The 12500-nt window shown below is 50.7% G+C and overlaps 1 protein-coding gene and 1 non-coding gene across 8 annotated transcripts in view; both read left to right on the forward strand.

Moving 5' to 3' along the window:
• Window positions 1-12176, forward strand: part of PAX2 (paired box 2) — an 85869-nt gene extending 73693 nt beyond the window's left edge. For 4 of the 7 annotated variants that reach the window (XM_049790886.1, XM_049764287.1, XM_049790887.1 and 1 more), the window contains 3 exons: window positions 8285-8386; window positions 10495-10581; window positions 10979-12176. In XM_049790886.1, the coding sequence (XP_049646843.1) occupies window positions 8285-8386; window positions 10495-10581; window positions 10979-11055 (266 nt within the window). In that variant the 3' untranslated portion in view covers window positions 11056-12176. Of the gene's footprint in view, window positions 1-8284; window positions 8387-8530; window positions 8623-10494; window positions 10582-10978 lie in introns of those variants that run through there. The other 3 variants (XM_049764289.1, XM_049764286.1, XM_049764290.1) reach the window with 2 other exon arrangements.
• On the forward strand, window positions 3580-3683 carry LOC125995417 (U6 spliceosomal RNA). Its single transcript, XR_007490952.1, has one exon. It is a non-coding gene; the product is annotated as a U6 spliceosomal RNA (small nuclear RNA).
• Window positions 12177-12500: the final 324 nt, after the last annotated feature.

Raw genomic sequence — 12500 nt, forward strand, 5'->3', positions numbered from 1 at the left:
CTTCTCCTTGATTTCTAGGCCAGAAAGACGACGACACCCACCTCTTCTTCAACAGCTCAGGGCAGCAGGCCGGGAAGCTGGGAGGAGATGAGGTGGAAACCTAGAACAGATTGAGTCCAGTGGATTGGCTGTCGAGGTGTAAACCTCACCCCAGACATACAGTTACAGACAGCATCACATCAGCATCTCTGCCTAGGACGCAAAGATCTAGTTGTCGGCAGGTGCCAGAGCAGCCACTCTGAGCTGGGGCACAGTTCCCTCAGTGGGGAAGAGCAGGCAAGGTTGGGGGCCCGACAGCAAGGGGCTCTCTGCCCCAAGAGGAATCTTTTAAGGTGGCTTGTATTTCGGAAAGTAAGGAACCATATTAAATAAGAAAAAACTCTCTTCCTCCTTAGATAGCATCTCTTAGAGATTTGGGGTGGGGTGTGGGGTGGGCTTTCAGTGTCTCTTGGTGTCTGCGTTGGTTCTTGGTGAACCAAATGGGCACCAGAGATGTAAATGTGCGTGGAATTATGCGTTTAATACCTGTCATTTTTCAGGATTATAAATGTTCGTGTCAAAGGCAGGCCCAGAGTGCCAACCTTGAGGAAATCTAATATCTTCATTTTTTTGCTACCTTCTGATAAGCAGACAAAAACTTGAGGATAGGATAGTAAAGCAAGAGTTATGTTTTCTGGCCGTAGGGTTCTCCCGAGTGTCAAATAGAGAGCAAAAGTGCTCATTTTCAGAGAAAGATGCTGAGGAAAAGCATCTCTGAACTCATTGACTTTTGTCATATAAATCTATGTCCTTTAAGTGCCAATGTTGGGACGATCACTAGCAGCGGCCTCTGCTGTTGTGGCAGCTTCTCTTTTATTATTTCCCTGATCACTGAAGGTTTGCATTTCCCTTAACTTGAGATAACGCTGTGTGTGTGTGTGTGTGTGTGTGTGTGTGTGTGTGTATGTGTGTTGTATGATGTTGTTTATTGGTACAATTCAAGTAATTTCAAACAAATCAGTGTTTTTTTATATAAAACACAAAGACTTTGGGGGAGTCTTTTATAAACAGTGCTTAATCTTTGAATCATAAAAACATGTTTTTGTTGTTAATTTGGGGCCACATCTAATAGTTCTCAGGTCTTACTCCAGGCTCTGTGCTCAGGGACCACTCCTGGTGGGCTCAGGGCACCATATGGATCAGGAACTGCATGTGGGTCAGCCATGTGCAAGGCAAATGTCTTAACTGCTGTACTATCACTCTAGCCCCTGAGTCATAAATACTTTTTTTTTTCTTGGTTTTTGGGCCACACCCGGTGGTGCTCAGGGTTTTCTCCTGGCTGTCTGCTCAGAAATAGCTCCTGGCAGGCACGGGGGACCAAATGGGACACTGGGATTCGAACCAATCATCTTTGGTCCTGGATCAGCTGCTTGCAAGGCAAATGCCACTGTGCTATCTCTCCGGGCCCCGCCATGAATACTTTTAAGATAAAGCCATCTAGACATTACATGCATGTATCTATCATATTTTATATATTGCTTCCCAGTGCAGACTCCCTGAAGCATGTCTGTGCAGTGCTCTGGGATCAAAGAACCCCACTTAAAACCCCTCCTGTAGAAAATGAAAGAAGCTGAAACATGTATGAAAATGATGTGACAGAAAAAAAGGAAATGATGTGACAAAGTGTCCTGTAATGGGATTTGTCTAGCAGAATCCCAGGTTGTTTTCCTGGATTGAATACCAGATATCTATTTTCTGGGCCAATAGTATTTGAGCTTTTATTCTGGCCTCAATTCACAAAAAATTCCTGTTTTTCTGTTTTACGGGTTCTGGCACCAACTAGCTGCACATTTGTTTTTGTTGTTTTTTGGGGGCAACACCCAATAGTGCTCAGGAATTATTCCTGGCACTATGCTCATGGGAGGCTTGGGCATCATATGGGGTACGTCATACAAGGCAAGCATCTTATCTGCTATATTATCACTCTGGCCCCTAGCTGCAAAATCTTGGACCTAATCCTTAGCCTCTCTGAGTTTCAGCTGCTTTCTTATCAAATAGAGATGATAAGCACATGAGTTACAAAGATTGCTATGAAAACTAAGTGAGCTCATGAAGGAATGCATGATTAGGAGACCAATACTTGGTTGGGAGCTTCCCAACCTTACTATCCCTTCCTTTCTATTTCCCTAAGTAAAGTCTTACTTAGGGGCTGGGAATGAAAAAGTTTAAATAATAAAAGCTAAAAATAAATTACTTCAGACACATTTTGGACAGTGCCTGGCAGAGTGTAGCTGTCGGTGGGTGCTAGCTAGTCCAGGTATAGGTATACACCTGGCTTGACCCTGGAGCCTGACCAAGTAGCATAAATTATCTGGTTAACAAATTTTTCTAATTTCTTAATAAAGTCATTCCCTTTGCTTTTCTCTGTACTTGCAAGAGAAACTGCACTTAGATTCTCCAGAACCATTGATTTGCTCTGGCCCATTTGGTAAGGAATGTCTGACAAAAGTGCACTGTCTGATTCAGATGTAGTGATTGCTGAAGAAATTGGCTTTAGAATCTTTAGGGACTTCTGCAGTTGAACTGAGGAGGCATTCTCATCAAGTACAGTGCTTCCAACACTTCTGGGGACTTTTAAGATTCTCAACTACTACTGTTTCTCCAAGAGGCTCTTTGTTTTCCAGAAAACTCTCAAAGGAGATTAATACTCCACTCCATGGAGTTTTACTACAGACTTTCAGCATCAGTATTTTTTTCTTTGTGTCCTGTTTTTCTTGCCCAGCCTTAGTGACAGCAGAGACAACATCATACTTTTCTTGCTAAGTGATTACTTCACCTTTCCTTTTTATTTTATTTTATTTTATTTTTTTGAGGAGTAAACTGGCTTCATACCATCTAAGACATGACTTGACCACTAGCATTAACTCCCTCTCTATAGTGATATAAGAGCCATTTTCCCAACTTTAAAAAAAAAAAGGTGGTTAGATTCTTCATCTCATTGTCTCTTTCATCTTTAAGACCTTTATAATTTATGGGCTGGAGAGATAGTACAGTAGCTAGGGCACTAGTCTTGCAAGCAGATGACCTGGGTTTGATCCCTAATATCTCATAGGTCTCCCAAACACCACCTAGAGTAATTCTTGAGGGGCCAGAGAGATAGCATGGAGGTAGGGCATTTGCCTTGCATGCCAAAGGATGGTGATTTGAATCCTGGCATCCTATATGGTCCCCCAAGCCTGCCAGGAGCAATTTCTGAGCATAGAACCAGGAGTAACCCCTGAGCGCTGCCGGGTGTGACCCAAAAATAAAACAAAAAGAGTAATTCTTGAGTACAGAGTCCAGAGTGACCCTTGAGTTTCATCACATGTGGTCAAAAAACAAACAAATAAATAAATAAATAAATAAAATCTTGGGGCCAGAGCAGTGGCACAGCAGTAGGCCATTTGCCTTGCATGTGGTTAAACTAGGACAGTGGTTCTATCCCCCAGCATTGCATATGGTCCCCCAAGCCAGGAGCGATTTCTGAGTGAATAGCCAGGAGTAACCCCTGAGCATCACCGGGTGTGGCTCAAAAAACTAAAAATAAATAAATAAAATCTTGTGCTCGCTTCGGCAGCACATATTCTAAAATTGGCATGATACAGAGATTAGCATGGCCCCTGAGCAAGGATGACACACAAATTCATGAAGCATTCCATATTTAAAAAAATCTTGGGCTGTGGGATGGGGGAAAAAAAAATCTTGTGTCAGAGAAATAGCACAGCAGTAGGGCATTTGCTTTGCATGTGACTGACTTGGGATGGACCCAGGTTCGATCCCCAGCATCCCAAATGGTCCCCCGAGCCAGGAGCCATTTCTGAGTGCAGAGCCAGGAGTAACCCCTGAACGCTGCTGGGTGTGGCAAAAAAAATCTTTATGACTTTTAAGAAGCAAGTTTCTTTTTTTTTTTGGTTTTTGGGTCACACCTGGCAGCGCTCAGGGGTTACTCCTGGCCCTATGCTCAGAAATCGCTCCTGGCAGGCTCAAGGGACCATATGGGATGCCAAGATTCGAACCACCGACCTTCTGCATGCAAGGCAAATGCCTTATCTCCATGCTATTTCTCCATTCCCCCAAGAAGCAAGTTTCTAATATGAAATGCTCAGCCGCCTATGAGGAGTCTGACGTATTCAGGAATCTATGTGTAGTTGACCTGTTACTGGCATTATCAAGAGTAAAAGAAAACATTTTTTTTTCTACTGCTTCCCAGTTCTCACATAATGGCGCTCATATATTTGTAACTGTAAATCCTGCCATGTAGCTGTTTCCTCCCATTTCTGTGCTTTCTTCTTGTTTCTTTTAGGGAGGAGGCTGTAGTGTCTTGAGGTTTGAGAGTGCCTCTCTGCTCATCTGTCCCTCTATCTACAGTAATGCAAGACTCTCTGCACTGTCAATTCTTCCTTACCCCTATATAGCCCATTATCCATTCACATTCTCTTAGTTGCTCAAAGACGCTGCTGGGCAAATAGTATGATGGTCTTTGTAATTTGCAAACTTCCTGCAGTACGCATTTTCCATTATTGACTATAGTGTTCTAGAAAAATATATGGCTCTGACAAGAGTTTGGTCAATTTTTTCCTGCTCTTCAGGTGGCCCTGTATACGAATGAAGCCACTGAAAATGCTTTTTATGCCATGCCACATACCTAGTTGACTCCCAAGTTCTGTACAGGACACCTATTTGAAACGACACTGATGTTCTGAGTCTGTGGTGGCAGCAGGTAGCTGCAGGGAGAATTTTGGAGAGGTTTTCCCTCATTTTAGGCCTCTTTGCTCACATTTTTTTTTTGTTTGTTTTTGTTTTGGGGCCATACCCGGCAGTGCTCAGGGGTTACTCCTGGCTGTCTGCTCAGAAATAGCTCCTGGCAGGCACGGGGGACCATATGGGACACCGGAATTTGAACCAACCACCTTTGGTCCTGGATCGGCTGCTTGCAAGGCAAACACCGCTGTGCTATCTCTCCGGGCCCTCTTTGCTCACATTTTAAGAATGCCTGCAAGCACTTTCCTTGGGGGGAGGATTGGGCTACACCTGACTTGGTTCACAGCTTACCCCCTGTCCAGACATTACTCTTGGTGGTTCTCAAGGGGCCATGTGTATTGCTGGGCATCATCAATCTTACCTCTACATGTGAGGCAAGTCCCTTAGCCTCTGTTCCTCCTTCCAATTTTTCTTTTGTTGTTTTTTATTTGTTTTTGTGCCACACTCTGGTAGTGTTCAGGAGTTAATTCTTTTTTTTTTTTTTTTTTTTCCTGTGGAGGTCACACCCAGTGGTGACGCTCAGGGGTTACTCCTGGCTCTGCACTCAGAAATCGCTCCTGGCTGGCTCTGGGGACCATATGGGATGCCAAGATTCAAACCACCCTTTGTCCTGGGTTGGCTGCGTGCAAGGCAAATGCCCTACTGCTGCGCTATCTCTCCAGCCCCCAAGGGTTAATTTTTGCTCTGCATTCAGGAATCACTCCTAGTGACCTTGGGAGACAAGATGTTGTGCTGGGGATAGAACTTGGGTTAGTCACGTACAAGACAAGCACCCTACCCACTGTACTATCACTCCATTCCCAATAATTTCACATTTAAAAAGTAATTTAAAATGTGTTTTCAAGCCACCATTTAGTGGATAACTTTCTCAATGCTGAAAATGGGCCTTAACATCTGCAAGAGCGAAAACCAGTAGAAATAAGCATAGGGAAGATGGGGGAATCTCTAGATTCTGGGGATATGCCTTTCAAAGTTCTCTATTCCCATGCAGTAAGGTTTGGGGACTGTGTCACAAAGCCATAGATTACAAGGAATTCATGTGTGACAGCCTGTGGGAACCATGTAACTGAAAATCAGAATACAAGTGAATTTAAATTTGTTTATTAAGAAAGTAAACTTTTTTTTACTGGCTGCTTTGCAGATATTGAGATCACAGAACCAGGTCAAATAGAGTTTCTATATCTTTCCAAATGCCGAGTATCACATCTTCCCTAACTCTGTCCTGGGCCTTTGTTAACCCATAAATGTTATATTATTAGTCTCTTTATGAATCAAGCAATCTTTTTTTTTTGAATCAAGCAATCTTATTGTCATTGTCCACATCTGTTAAAGACACTTTGTATCTTTAATTTTCAAGAAAAGTAGAAAAATGGAAAACCTGTAGGGGGTAGGATGGAGGGAGATTTGGGACATTGGTGGTAGGAATGTTGCACTGGAGATGGGGGGTGTTCTTTACATGACTGAAACCTAATCACAATCATATTTGTAATCAAGATGTTTAAATAAATAAAAATATTTTTAAAAAAGTAGAAAGAAAAAAGCTCATATAAAACTAGTACAGACTTCTCTGTCTCTCCAGGAGTCACACACCATCTCTTGATAGTTTACTCTGTTATTTATTATTGAGTTTGGGGAAGTGCAAGTCAGAGAGGTATGAGGGTATGAATTGTTCATTACAAGAGGAGGTTAAATCACAATCCATAAGCTTCTCGCTGTAAATTGTTCATCATCCTATAAAAATTCAACCCAAGCTATTTTTAGAGAAACATTCCAACATTGACATTTGGGCAAAGTCTTGACCTCTTTAAAGGAAGCCAACGCATATTAAACTCTCAGAAAACAACATTACCAGCTGGAATTGACTATCAGTGCAATAGAGTGATAGGGAATTAATCAACGAGTATTTATTGAACATCTATCATGTTCTCAACTATGCAAGATAAAGAAGACAGGGCCCTGCCCTGAGGTTGGTTCTGTCCTGTTTGAGGAAGCAAGTCATGATAGGAGACCACAGGGATGACACTCTATGAAATATGATATGACAAGCCACAAGGCTCAGACATAGAGAAGTTGATAAGAGAGCAGCTGTATAGTAGAAAAACTCTAGAAATAAAATAATAGGACCAAAGCAGAGTTTTCCAACACATAAACAGTGAAAACAGCCTAGGAGGTATAACAGTCAGAGCTGAGAAAGCGACTAGGGAGGAGAGGAAGAATGCCATGGAAGCTTGAAAACCATGGCAGATTTCAGAATCTAACTACAGACCACAGAGAATCAGTGATGGTGTTTTACCAGATAAGGGCTTTGATGAAAGCAATGTTTCATAAGAATAAACCAAGCCTGAAGAAGTAGAACATGGTGGCAGGCCATACAAACAGAAAAGTGTGCCAAACCCAGGGCAGATTCTCAGGAACTGAGCACTGGAGGTAAATGAGAGGGCATTATGAACTAACATTGCTAAAAAAGGCTTGACAGTGCTTAACCACTGACTTCACTGATTGTAGAGGGAAAGGGCTGTGTCAAGGGTTTGGCTTCAGGCACTTGGTCTGATGGGCAGTACTGATAGAGAAACTGGATCCATTGCAGTTGCTGTATCTGTGGCACAGCTGATGCAAATGTTCAATTGGAAATGTAGAACTCTGAGTTCTGTCTCTGTATGGGAGGAAGAGAGGGATCACACAGGGTATAAAGGTAGGACCAGGATCAAGAGAAGGGAGCTGGGTCACAGAGACAGTGTTCTAGGAGTGTCTTACTCCACTTGCCTTCCCGGGCTGTAGTTCGCAGAAGCTGTCGGTGGACATGGGGGCATCATCCTCCAATATAGACTTGCTTTGCCTTTACTCCAGGCCCCTCCTATGGGAAGCTGCCAGCTCAGGGACAGAAGTCCTGCAGCTGCCTGAGGTGGGGTGTCTGTGTGTGCAGGATTTGTTCACTGAACCTTAAGCTGATCCACTGGCACTATCAGCCCAGAGCTCCCAGTTCATCTCAGGGATGGTTTTCTACCATCCTTAAGGATCTTCTTCACTAAGAGCCAACAGCCCACCCATGCCTCTTGCTCTTCCACCTTTAGGTCAAGCACCTGCAGCTCCCCTCTGGGAGGACAGGGAACTGCATTAGCTCCTGGGGGTCAGGGAGTCCTCCAGCCTGCAGGAAGAGGGGTGATCAGGAAAGGGAGAGGTGAGCAAGATGATACTTGCTCTGTTTGGCTGCTGGAGAGACCCCAGCGGAGGTTGTACAGGAAGGACTGAAAACCAGGCCATGTCGCTCCCGCACCACCTGCCAACACAAAGGCCCAGAGAGAAACAGCACTGTGCAGGGGGGCATGCTGATAGAGCAGACATTCTGGGAAAGGCACCCAAGGGCCCTTCAATCTCATGCACCCCCATATGTCTTCACAGCATTCTTTACTGTCCAACTGCCCCTTCCATACATACTCAGGGGTGAACAGAGGAAGGCCCCCCTCTTCTGGTCCTCACCCCTCCTTCCCCCTTTGTGTTTTTCCAGGTCGCGACATGGCAAGCACCACTCTACCTGGTTACCCCCCTCACGTGCCCCCCACTGGCCAGGGAAGCTACCCCACTTCCACCCTGGCAGGAATGGTGCCTGGTAGGTGACAATGCTGCACTAATTTAAGGGGGGTAACTAAATTGTGGGTGAGCTGAGAGGTCAGTAGACTGAGGTCAGAGGGAGCAGGGAGACCCAGTATCCAGTCCCCTCTACCCACCCTGCTAACCATTGCTCTTTCTGTAGAGGCTGCTCAGCTTCTAAGTCCCTCAGCCTCTCCTAGGAACAACCCAGGAAGAAATTTTGCAAAAATGGCCCCTGGAAGCACCCCATTGTCCGTCAGACCCTCTCCACCACCCAACCACCCACCCACCCACCCACCTGTACCCATGTCCGGGTTAAGGAGAGCTCAATCCCACCCTCAGGTCCAGCTTCACCAACCCTCTGACACTGCTTGGGAGAGCTTGCCTTGGTTGCCATGGAAACTTGGAGCCAAGAACCATTTCCAGGGACCTGTCAATCACTCATACAAAGTCCCCACCACCACCAGACCCGTATCCACCCATAGAAAAGACCCCAGCCCAGAAAGAGGAGGAAACTAGTCCTGCAGGCAAGGGGGAGGGAAGCAGGAAGCGGAGATGAGATTCAGAGAGAAAAGCTCTGCTCTCCTCACCTCTCCAGAGGAAATCTGGGCTCTCATTGCCCCTTGGGGGCCCTGACCCACCCTCTCTTTGGCTTTGAGCTGTGCAGATCAGAGCCGTGGAGGCCACATGTAGGGTCTACTGACTGCATCTGGAGGTTTCCTCTCTCCAAGCCTTCACCCCAGATTGGAAGCCCAGCTTGAAGCCAAAAGGAGTTGAAGCTCTTATTTGCATAAACACCAAAAATACTCTCATCTTAAACTGGGCTGCTGTCTCCTGTGCCCCCTAAAGCTTAACTCCCAGGGGGGGGGGGGGTGGAGAGATAGGGAACTAGTCCATCCCTGGATCATCTGCCCAGGGACAGCCCTGGGTGGGTACAGTCTGGGGGAGGGAGAATAGCCACGAAGGGGGTACCAGGGGGCTGAAGAATCTGGTAGGCTAGGGGTCTCGGGAGTCCAGAGAAACTGGAGGCAAATAGCTGGAAGTGTGGGTAAAAGGGTTTCTGCCCAGGTTTGGGGGTGAAAGAGGTGCTTGGGAAGGTGGCAGCAGTGAGCAAGCGGAGGCAGGAGAGGTGGGGGCGAGGGGGGCAGTCTGCTAGGAGGTGGGGATGAGGGGAGCCGAGGAGAGCTCGTGGTGGCAAGGGGGGAGTCGTTAAACAGAATCTAGTGCTGATGAGGAAATTACACTTGTTTCATTAGCGATGGGGAAGGAGATAGCTCAGTTCCTCTTGGTCACAGTTGAGCTCAGAAGCTCATTATCCCGCTGCACGCATGCTTTCCCTCCTCGTCAATAAACAGGCTTTCCAGTGGCTGCACCCCCCACCCCCACCCCAGCTCCCTCTCCTACAGGGGCCCCTTCTCCTCTACTTAACCCGCGGTTAGGGATCACTGTAAACAGTCTGGGGTCACCACACAGGAGAAAGGGCGAGGGGGAGACCCGGAGACCTGGCCTTTCTCCCGCGGAGGGAGGGAGATGGCTTCCGTCGGCGCCCGGCCCACGGGGCTCGGCTCGCGGCTGGCGGGCGGCGGGCGACGGTCCATCCACCTGCTTCCCGCCGCCTCCTGCCTCCGCGCACAGCCCGGGTCGCGCATCTCTCCGGGGAGAGGCGAGAGGGGCGCGTGGCCCTGCTCACGACCCCCCTCTCGAGCTCCGGGGCCAGAAAGCTAGAGCTTTCTGGGGCAAAGTGTCCCGGGGGGGGGTGTGTTTCTTCGCTACCCTTCCTCGCTTCCACCTGGCAGAGCGAAGCCTCCGAGGCCCAAGGCCCCTCTTGGAGCCTTATGCAGCGCTGGGCCAGAGCAAACCTCCTTAGGTGGCATGGAACCCCTAAGAGGCGCCAAGAGCCGAGACCGGCGCTGTCCGTCTAACACGTCCCCCCACTTGCGTGGAAGAGGCGCGGGTGGTTCTGTCCCAGCCCCCGTCACCACGGGCTCTTCCCCCGCGGGCTAGCGGGCTGCAGTGGGCATCGCCGCGCCTGCCTGCACCCTGGGCCCGGGGTGGCAACACACGGAACGCGACGGGCCCCGGGGCGTGGCGCGTGTCTGAACCCCTCCATCCCCTCCCCTCTGGCAGGGAGCGAGTTCTCCGGCAACCCCTACAGCCACCCCCAGTACACGGCCTACAACGAGGCTTGGAGATTCAGCAACCCCGCCTTACTAAGTGAGTAACGCCACCTGGCTGGCAGGCGGCTCAGCGCGCCGTGGCCGGCTGGCTCGACGCAGCCGCTCCCGGCGCCAGGCCCGCCCCGCTCCTCGTCGCGACTTAGGCGCCGGCCCGGAGACCCCACGAGGGTCAGAGGACGCCCCTGATCTCCCTGAGCCCTCCCAGGAAGCCTCCACGCCGGCCTCGAGCTCGGCGCTAACCCCTTAGGCCCGCCGTCGGGTTTTGGGCACGAGCCGCTCCCACCCCAGCCCCGCATCTGGCAAGTGAGGGCCACGGCAGCCTGCCCGGCCCAGGCCACACAGCCCCGGGGAGTCATTGCTTTGCTTTTCTTTCCTTTTTTGTTCTCCTGTTTGTCCTCTCACCCAGCCCATTCTTCTCCTGTGTTAACTTCCAGGTTCCCCTTATTATTATAGTGCCGCCCCCCGGGGCTCCGCCCCTGCCGCTGCTGCCGCTGCCTATGACCGCCACTAGTTACCGCGGGGACCACATCAAGCTGCAGGCCGACAGCTTCGGCCTCCACATCGTCCCCGTCTGACCGCCCACCCCCGAGGGAGGGAGGACCGACGCCAAGCGATGCCTCCGGCCGCCGCCCAGCCCCACCCCGCTCCAGAAGCCCGGTAGAACCTTCACGCCACGCCGTCCCAAAGCCGGACCGAGGCGGGACACTCAGGCCCGGGCCCGCCGTCCCCGACCCCGCCTGCCTGGACCTCGCGCGCGACGCCGAGAGGGAGCGGGCCCCCTGCCCGAGCCTGCTGCACCCGCCGCCGCCGCCTCGGCCTCGCCGGCTCCGGAGCGGCCCCTGCCGCATCGCCCGCCTCTGGCCCGGCCTGGCTCGCCACTGGCTGCCCGCCCGCCGGAGGGACACGTTTCTGTGACACACAATCAGCTCGGACAGCAGCGCGGCCTGGGCCCGGGGCTGCCCGCCTCGGCTGCTCGGGCGCGAGGAGGCTTCGCTGGAGGGACTGGGCAAAAAGGACAACGAAGAACCCAACGATTTTCTGCCGAAGGAGGACGAGCGTCGGCCGAGCCGTCCGAGGGAAAGTGGACTGTCCCGCTCCGCCACCTGTCAAGGTGGAATGGAGCGGGGCTGAGGGGATCGGGCTCCAGGGACTCGGGGTGGGGTCAGGAGGTCTTTGCGATCTCCGTTGGTCCCTTGCAGCCCGCACCCACAGGGCTGACGTCTAGCTGGCCCCGACTCCACCTCCTGCGCTGCCCGACCCCCAGGATCAGGCACGTCAGCTAGTGGCCAGACTCTCAGTGCCCCTACCTCAGCGTCTCCTCCAGCTGCCGGCCTCCTGGCCCCCTCCTCCTACCCATGCGTTTTTGCCTTGCCCTGCCGCCCGCTCCTCTCCGCCCTAACACGCCGCCCCTAGGGCAGGCGCGGGGTGCCCGCCGCTGGGCCGGCGTCCTTGAGGCCGGAGGGGCTTCCCCAGCAGTGGGACTTGAGGCCCGCTACCCCCCAATCTGCTGCTGGAAGGAGCAGGTTCGGAGCTGGCGTCTGTGCTGCGGCAGGGCCGAAGCGTGGGGTGGGGGCGTGGGGGGCTGCCCACTCCCCACCCACGCAGGTTCTGGCCTTCTCCTCCTCCTCCTCCGGCAGGAACTGAACAGACCCGCAAAAAAAAAGAAAAAGAAAAAAGAGTCTACGTTTATTTAATATGATGGTCTTTGCAAAAAGGAAAAAAAGAAAAAAAGGCAAAACAAAAACCCAACAGGCTGCTGCTTTGTAGAAAGACGGTGTGTGTCTCGTGAGAAGGCGAACCCGTGTACATAACCCCGCCCTCCGCCCCGCCCGCCCGTCCGCTCGTCCCGCCGCCCGCCCGCCTGCCTGTAGATCCGCCCCCGCTGTCTGTGCCGGGAAAGGGGCCGCTCGCCGGGGGGAGGGGGGACAGCCACACGCCCTCTGAAGCACAGCACGT

The sequence above is a fragment of the Suncus etruscus genome, chromosome 17, assembly GCF_024139225.1.
Source record: "Suncus etruscus isolate mSunEtr1 chromosome 17, mSunEtr1.pri.cur, whole genome shotgun sequence".
NCBI classification, from domain to species: domain Eukaryota; kingdom Metazoa; phylum Chordata; class Mammalia; order Eulipotyphla; family Soricidae; genus Suncus; species Suncus etruscus.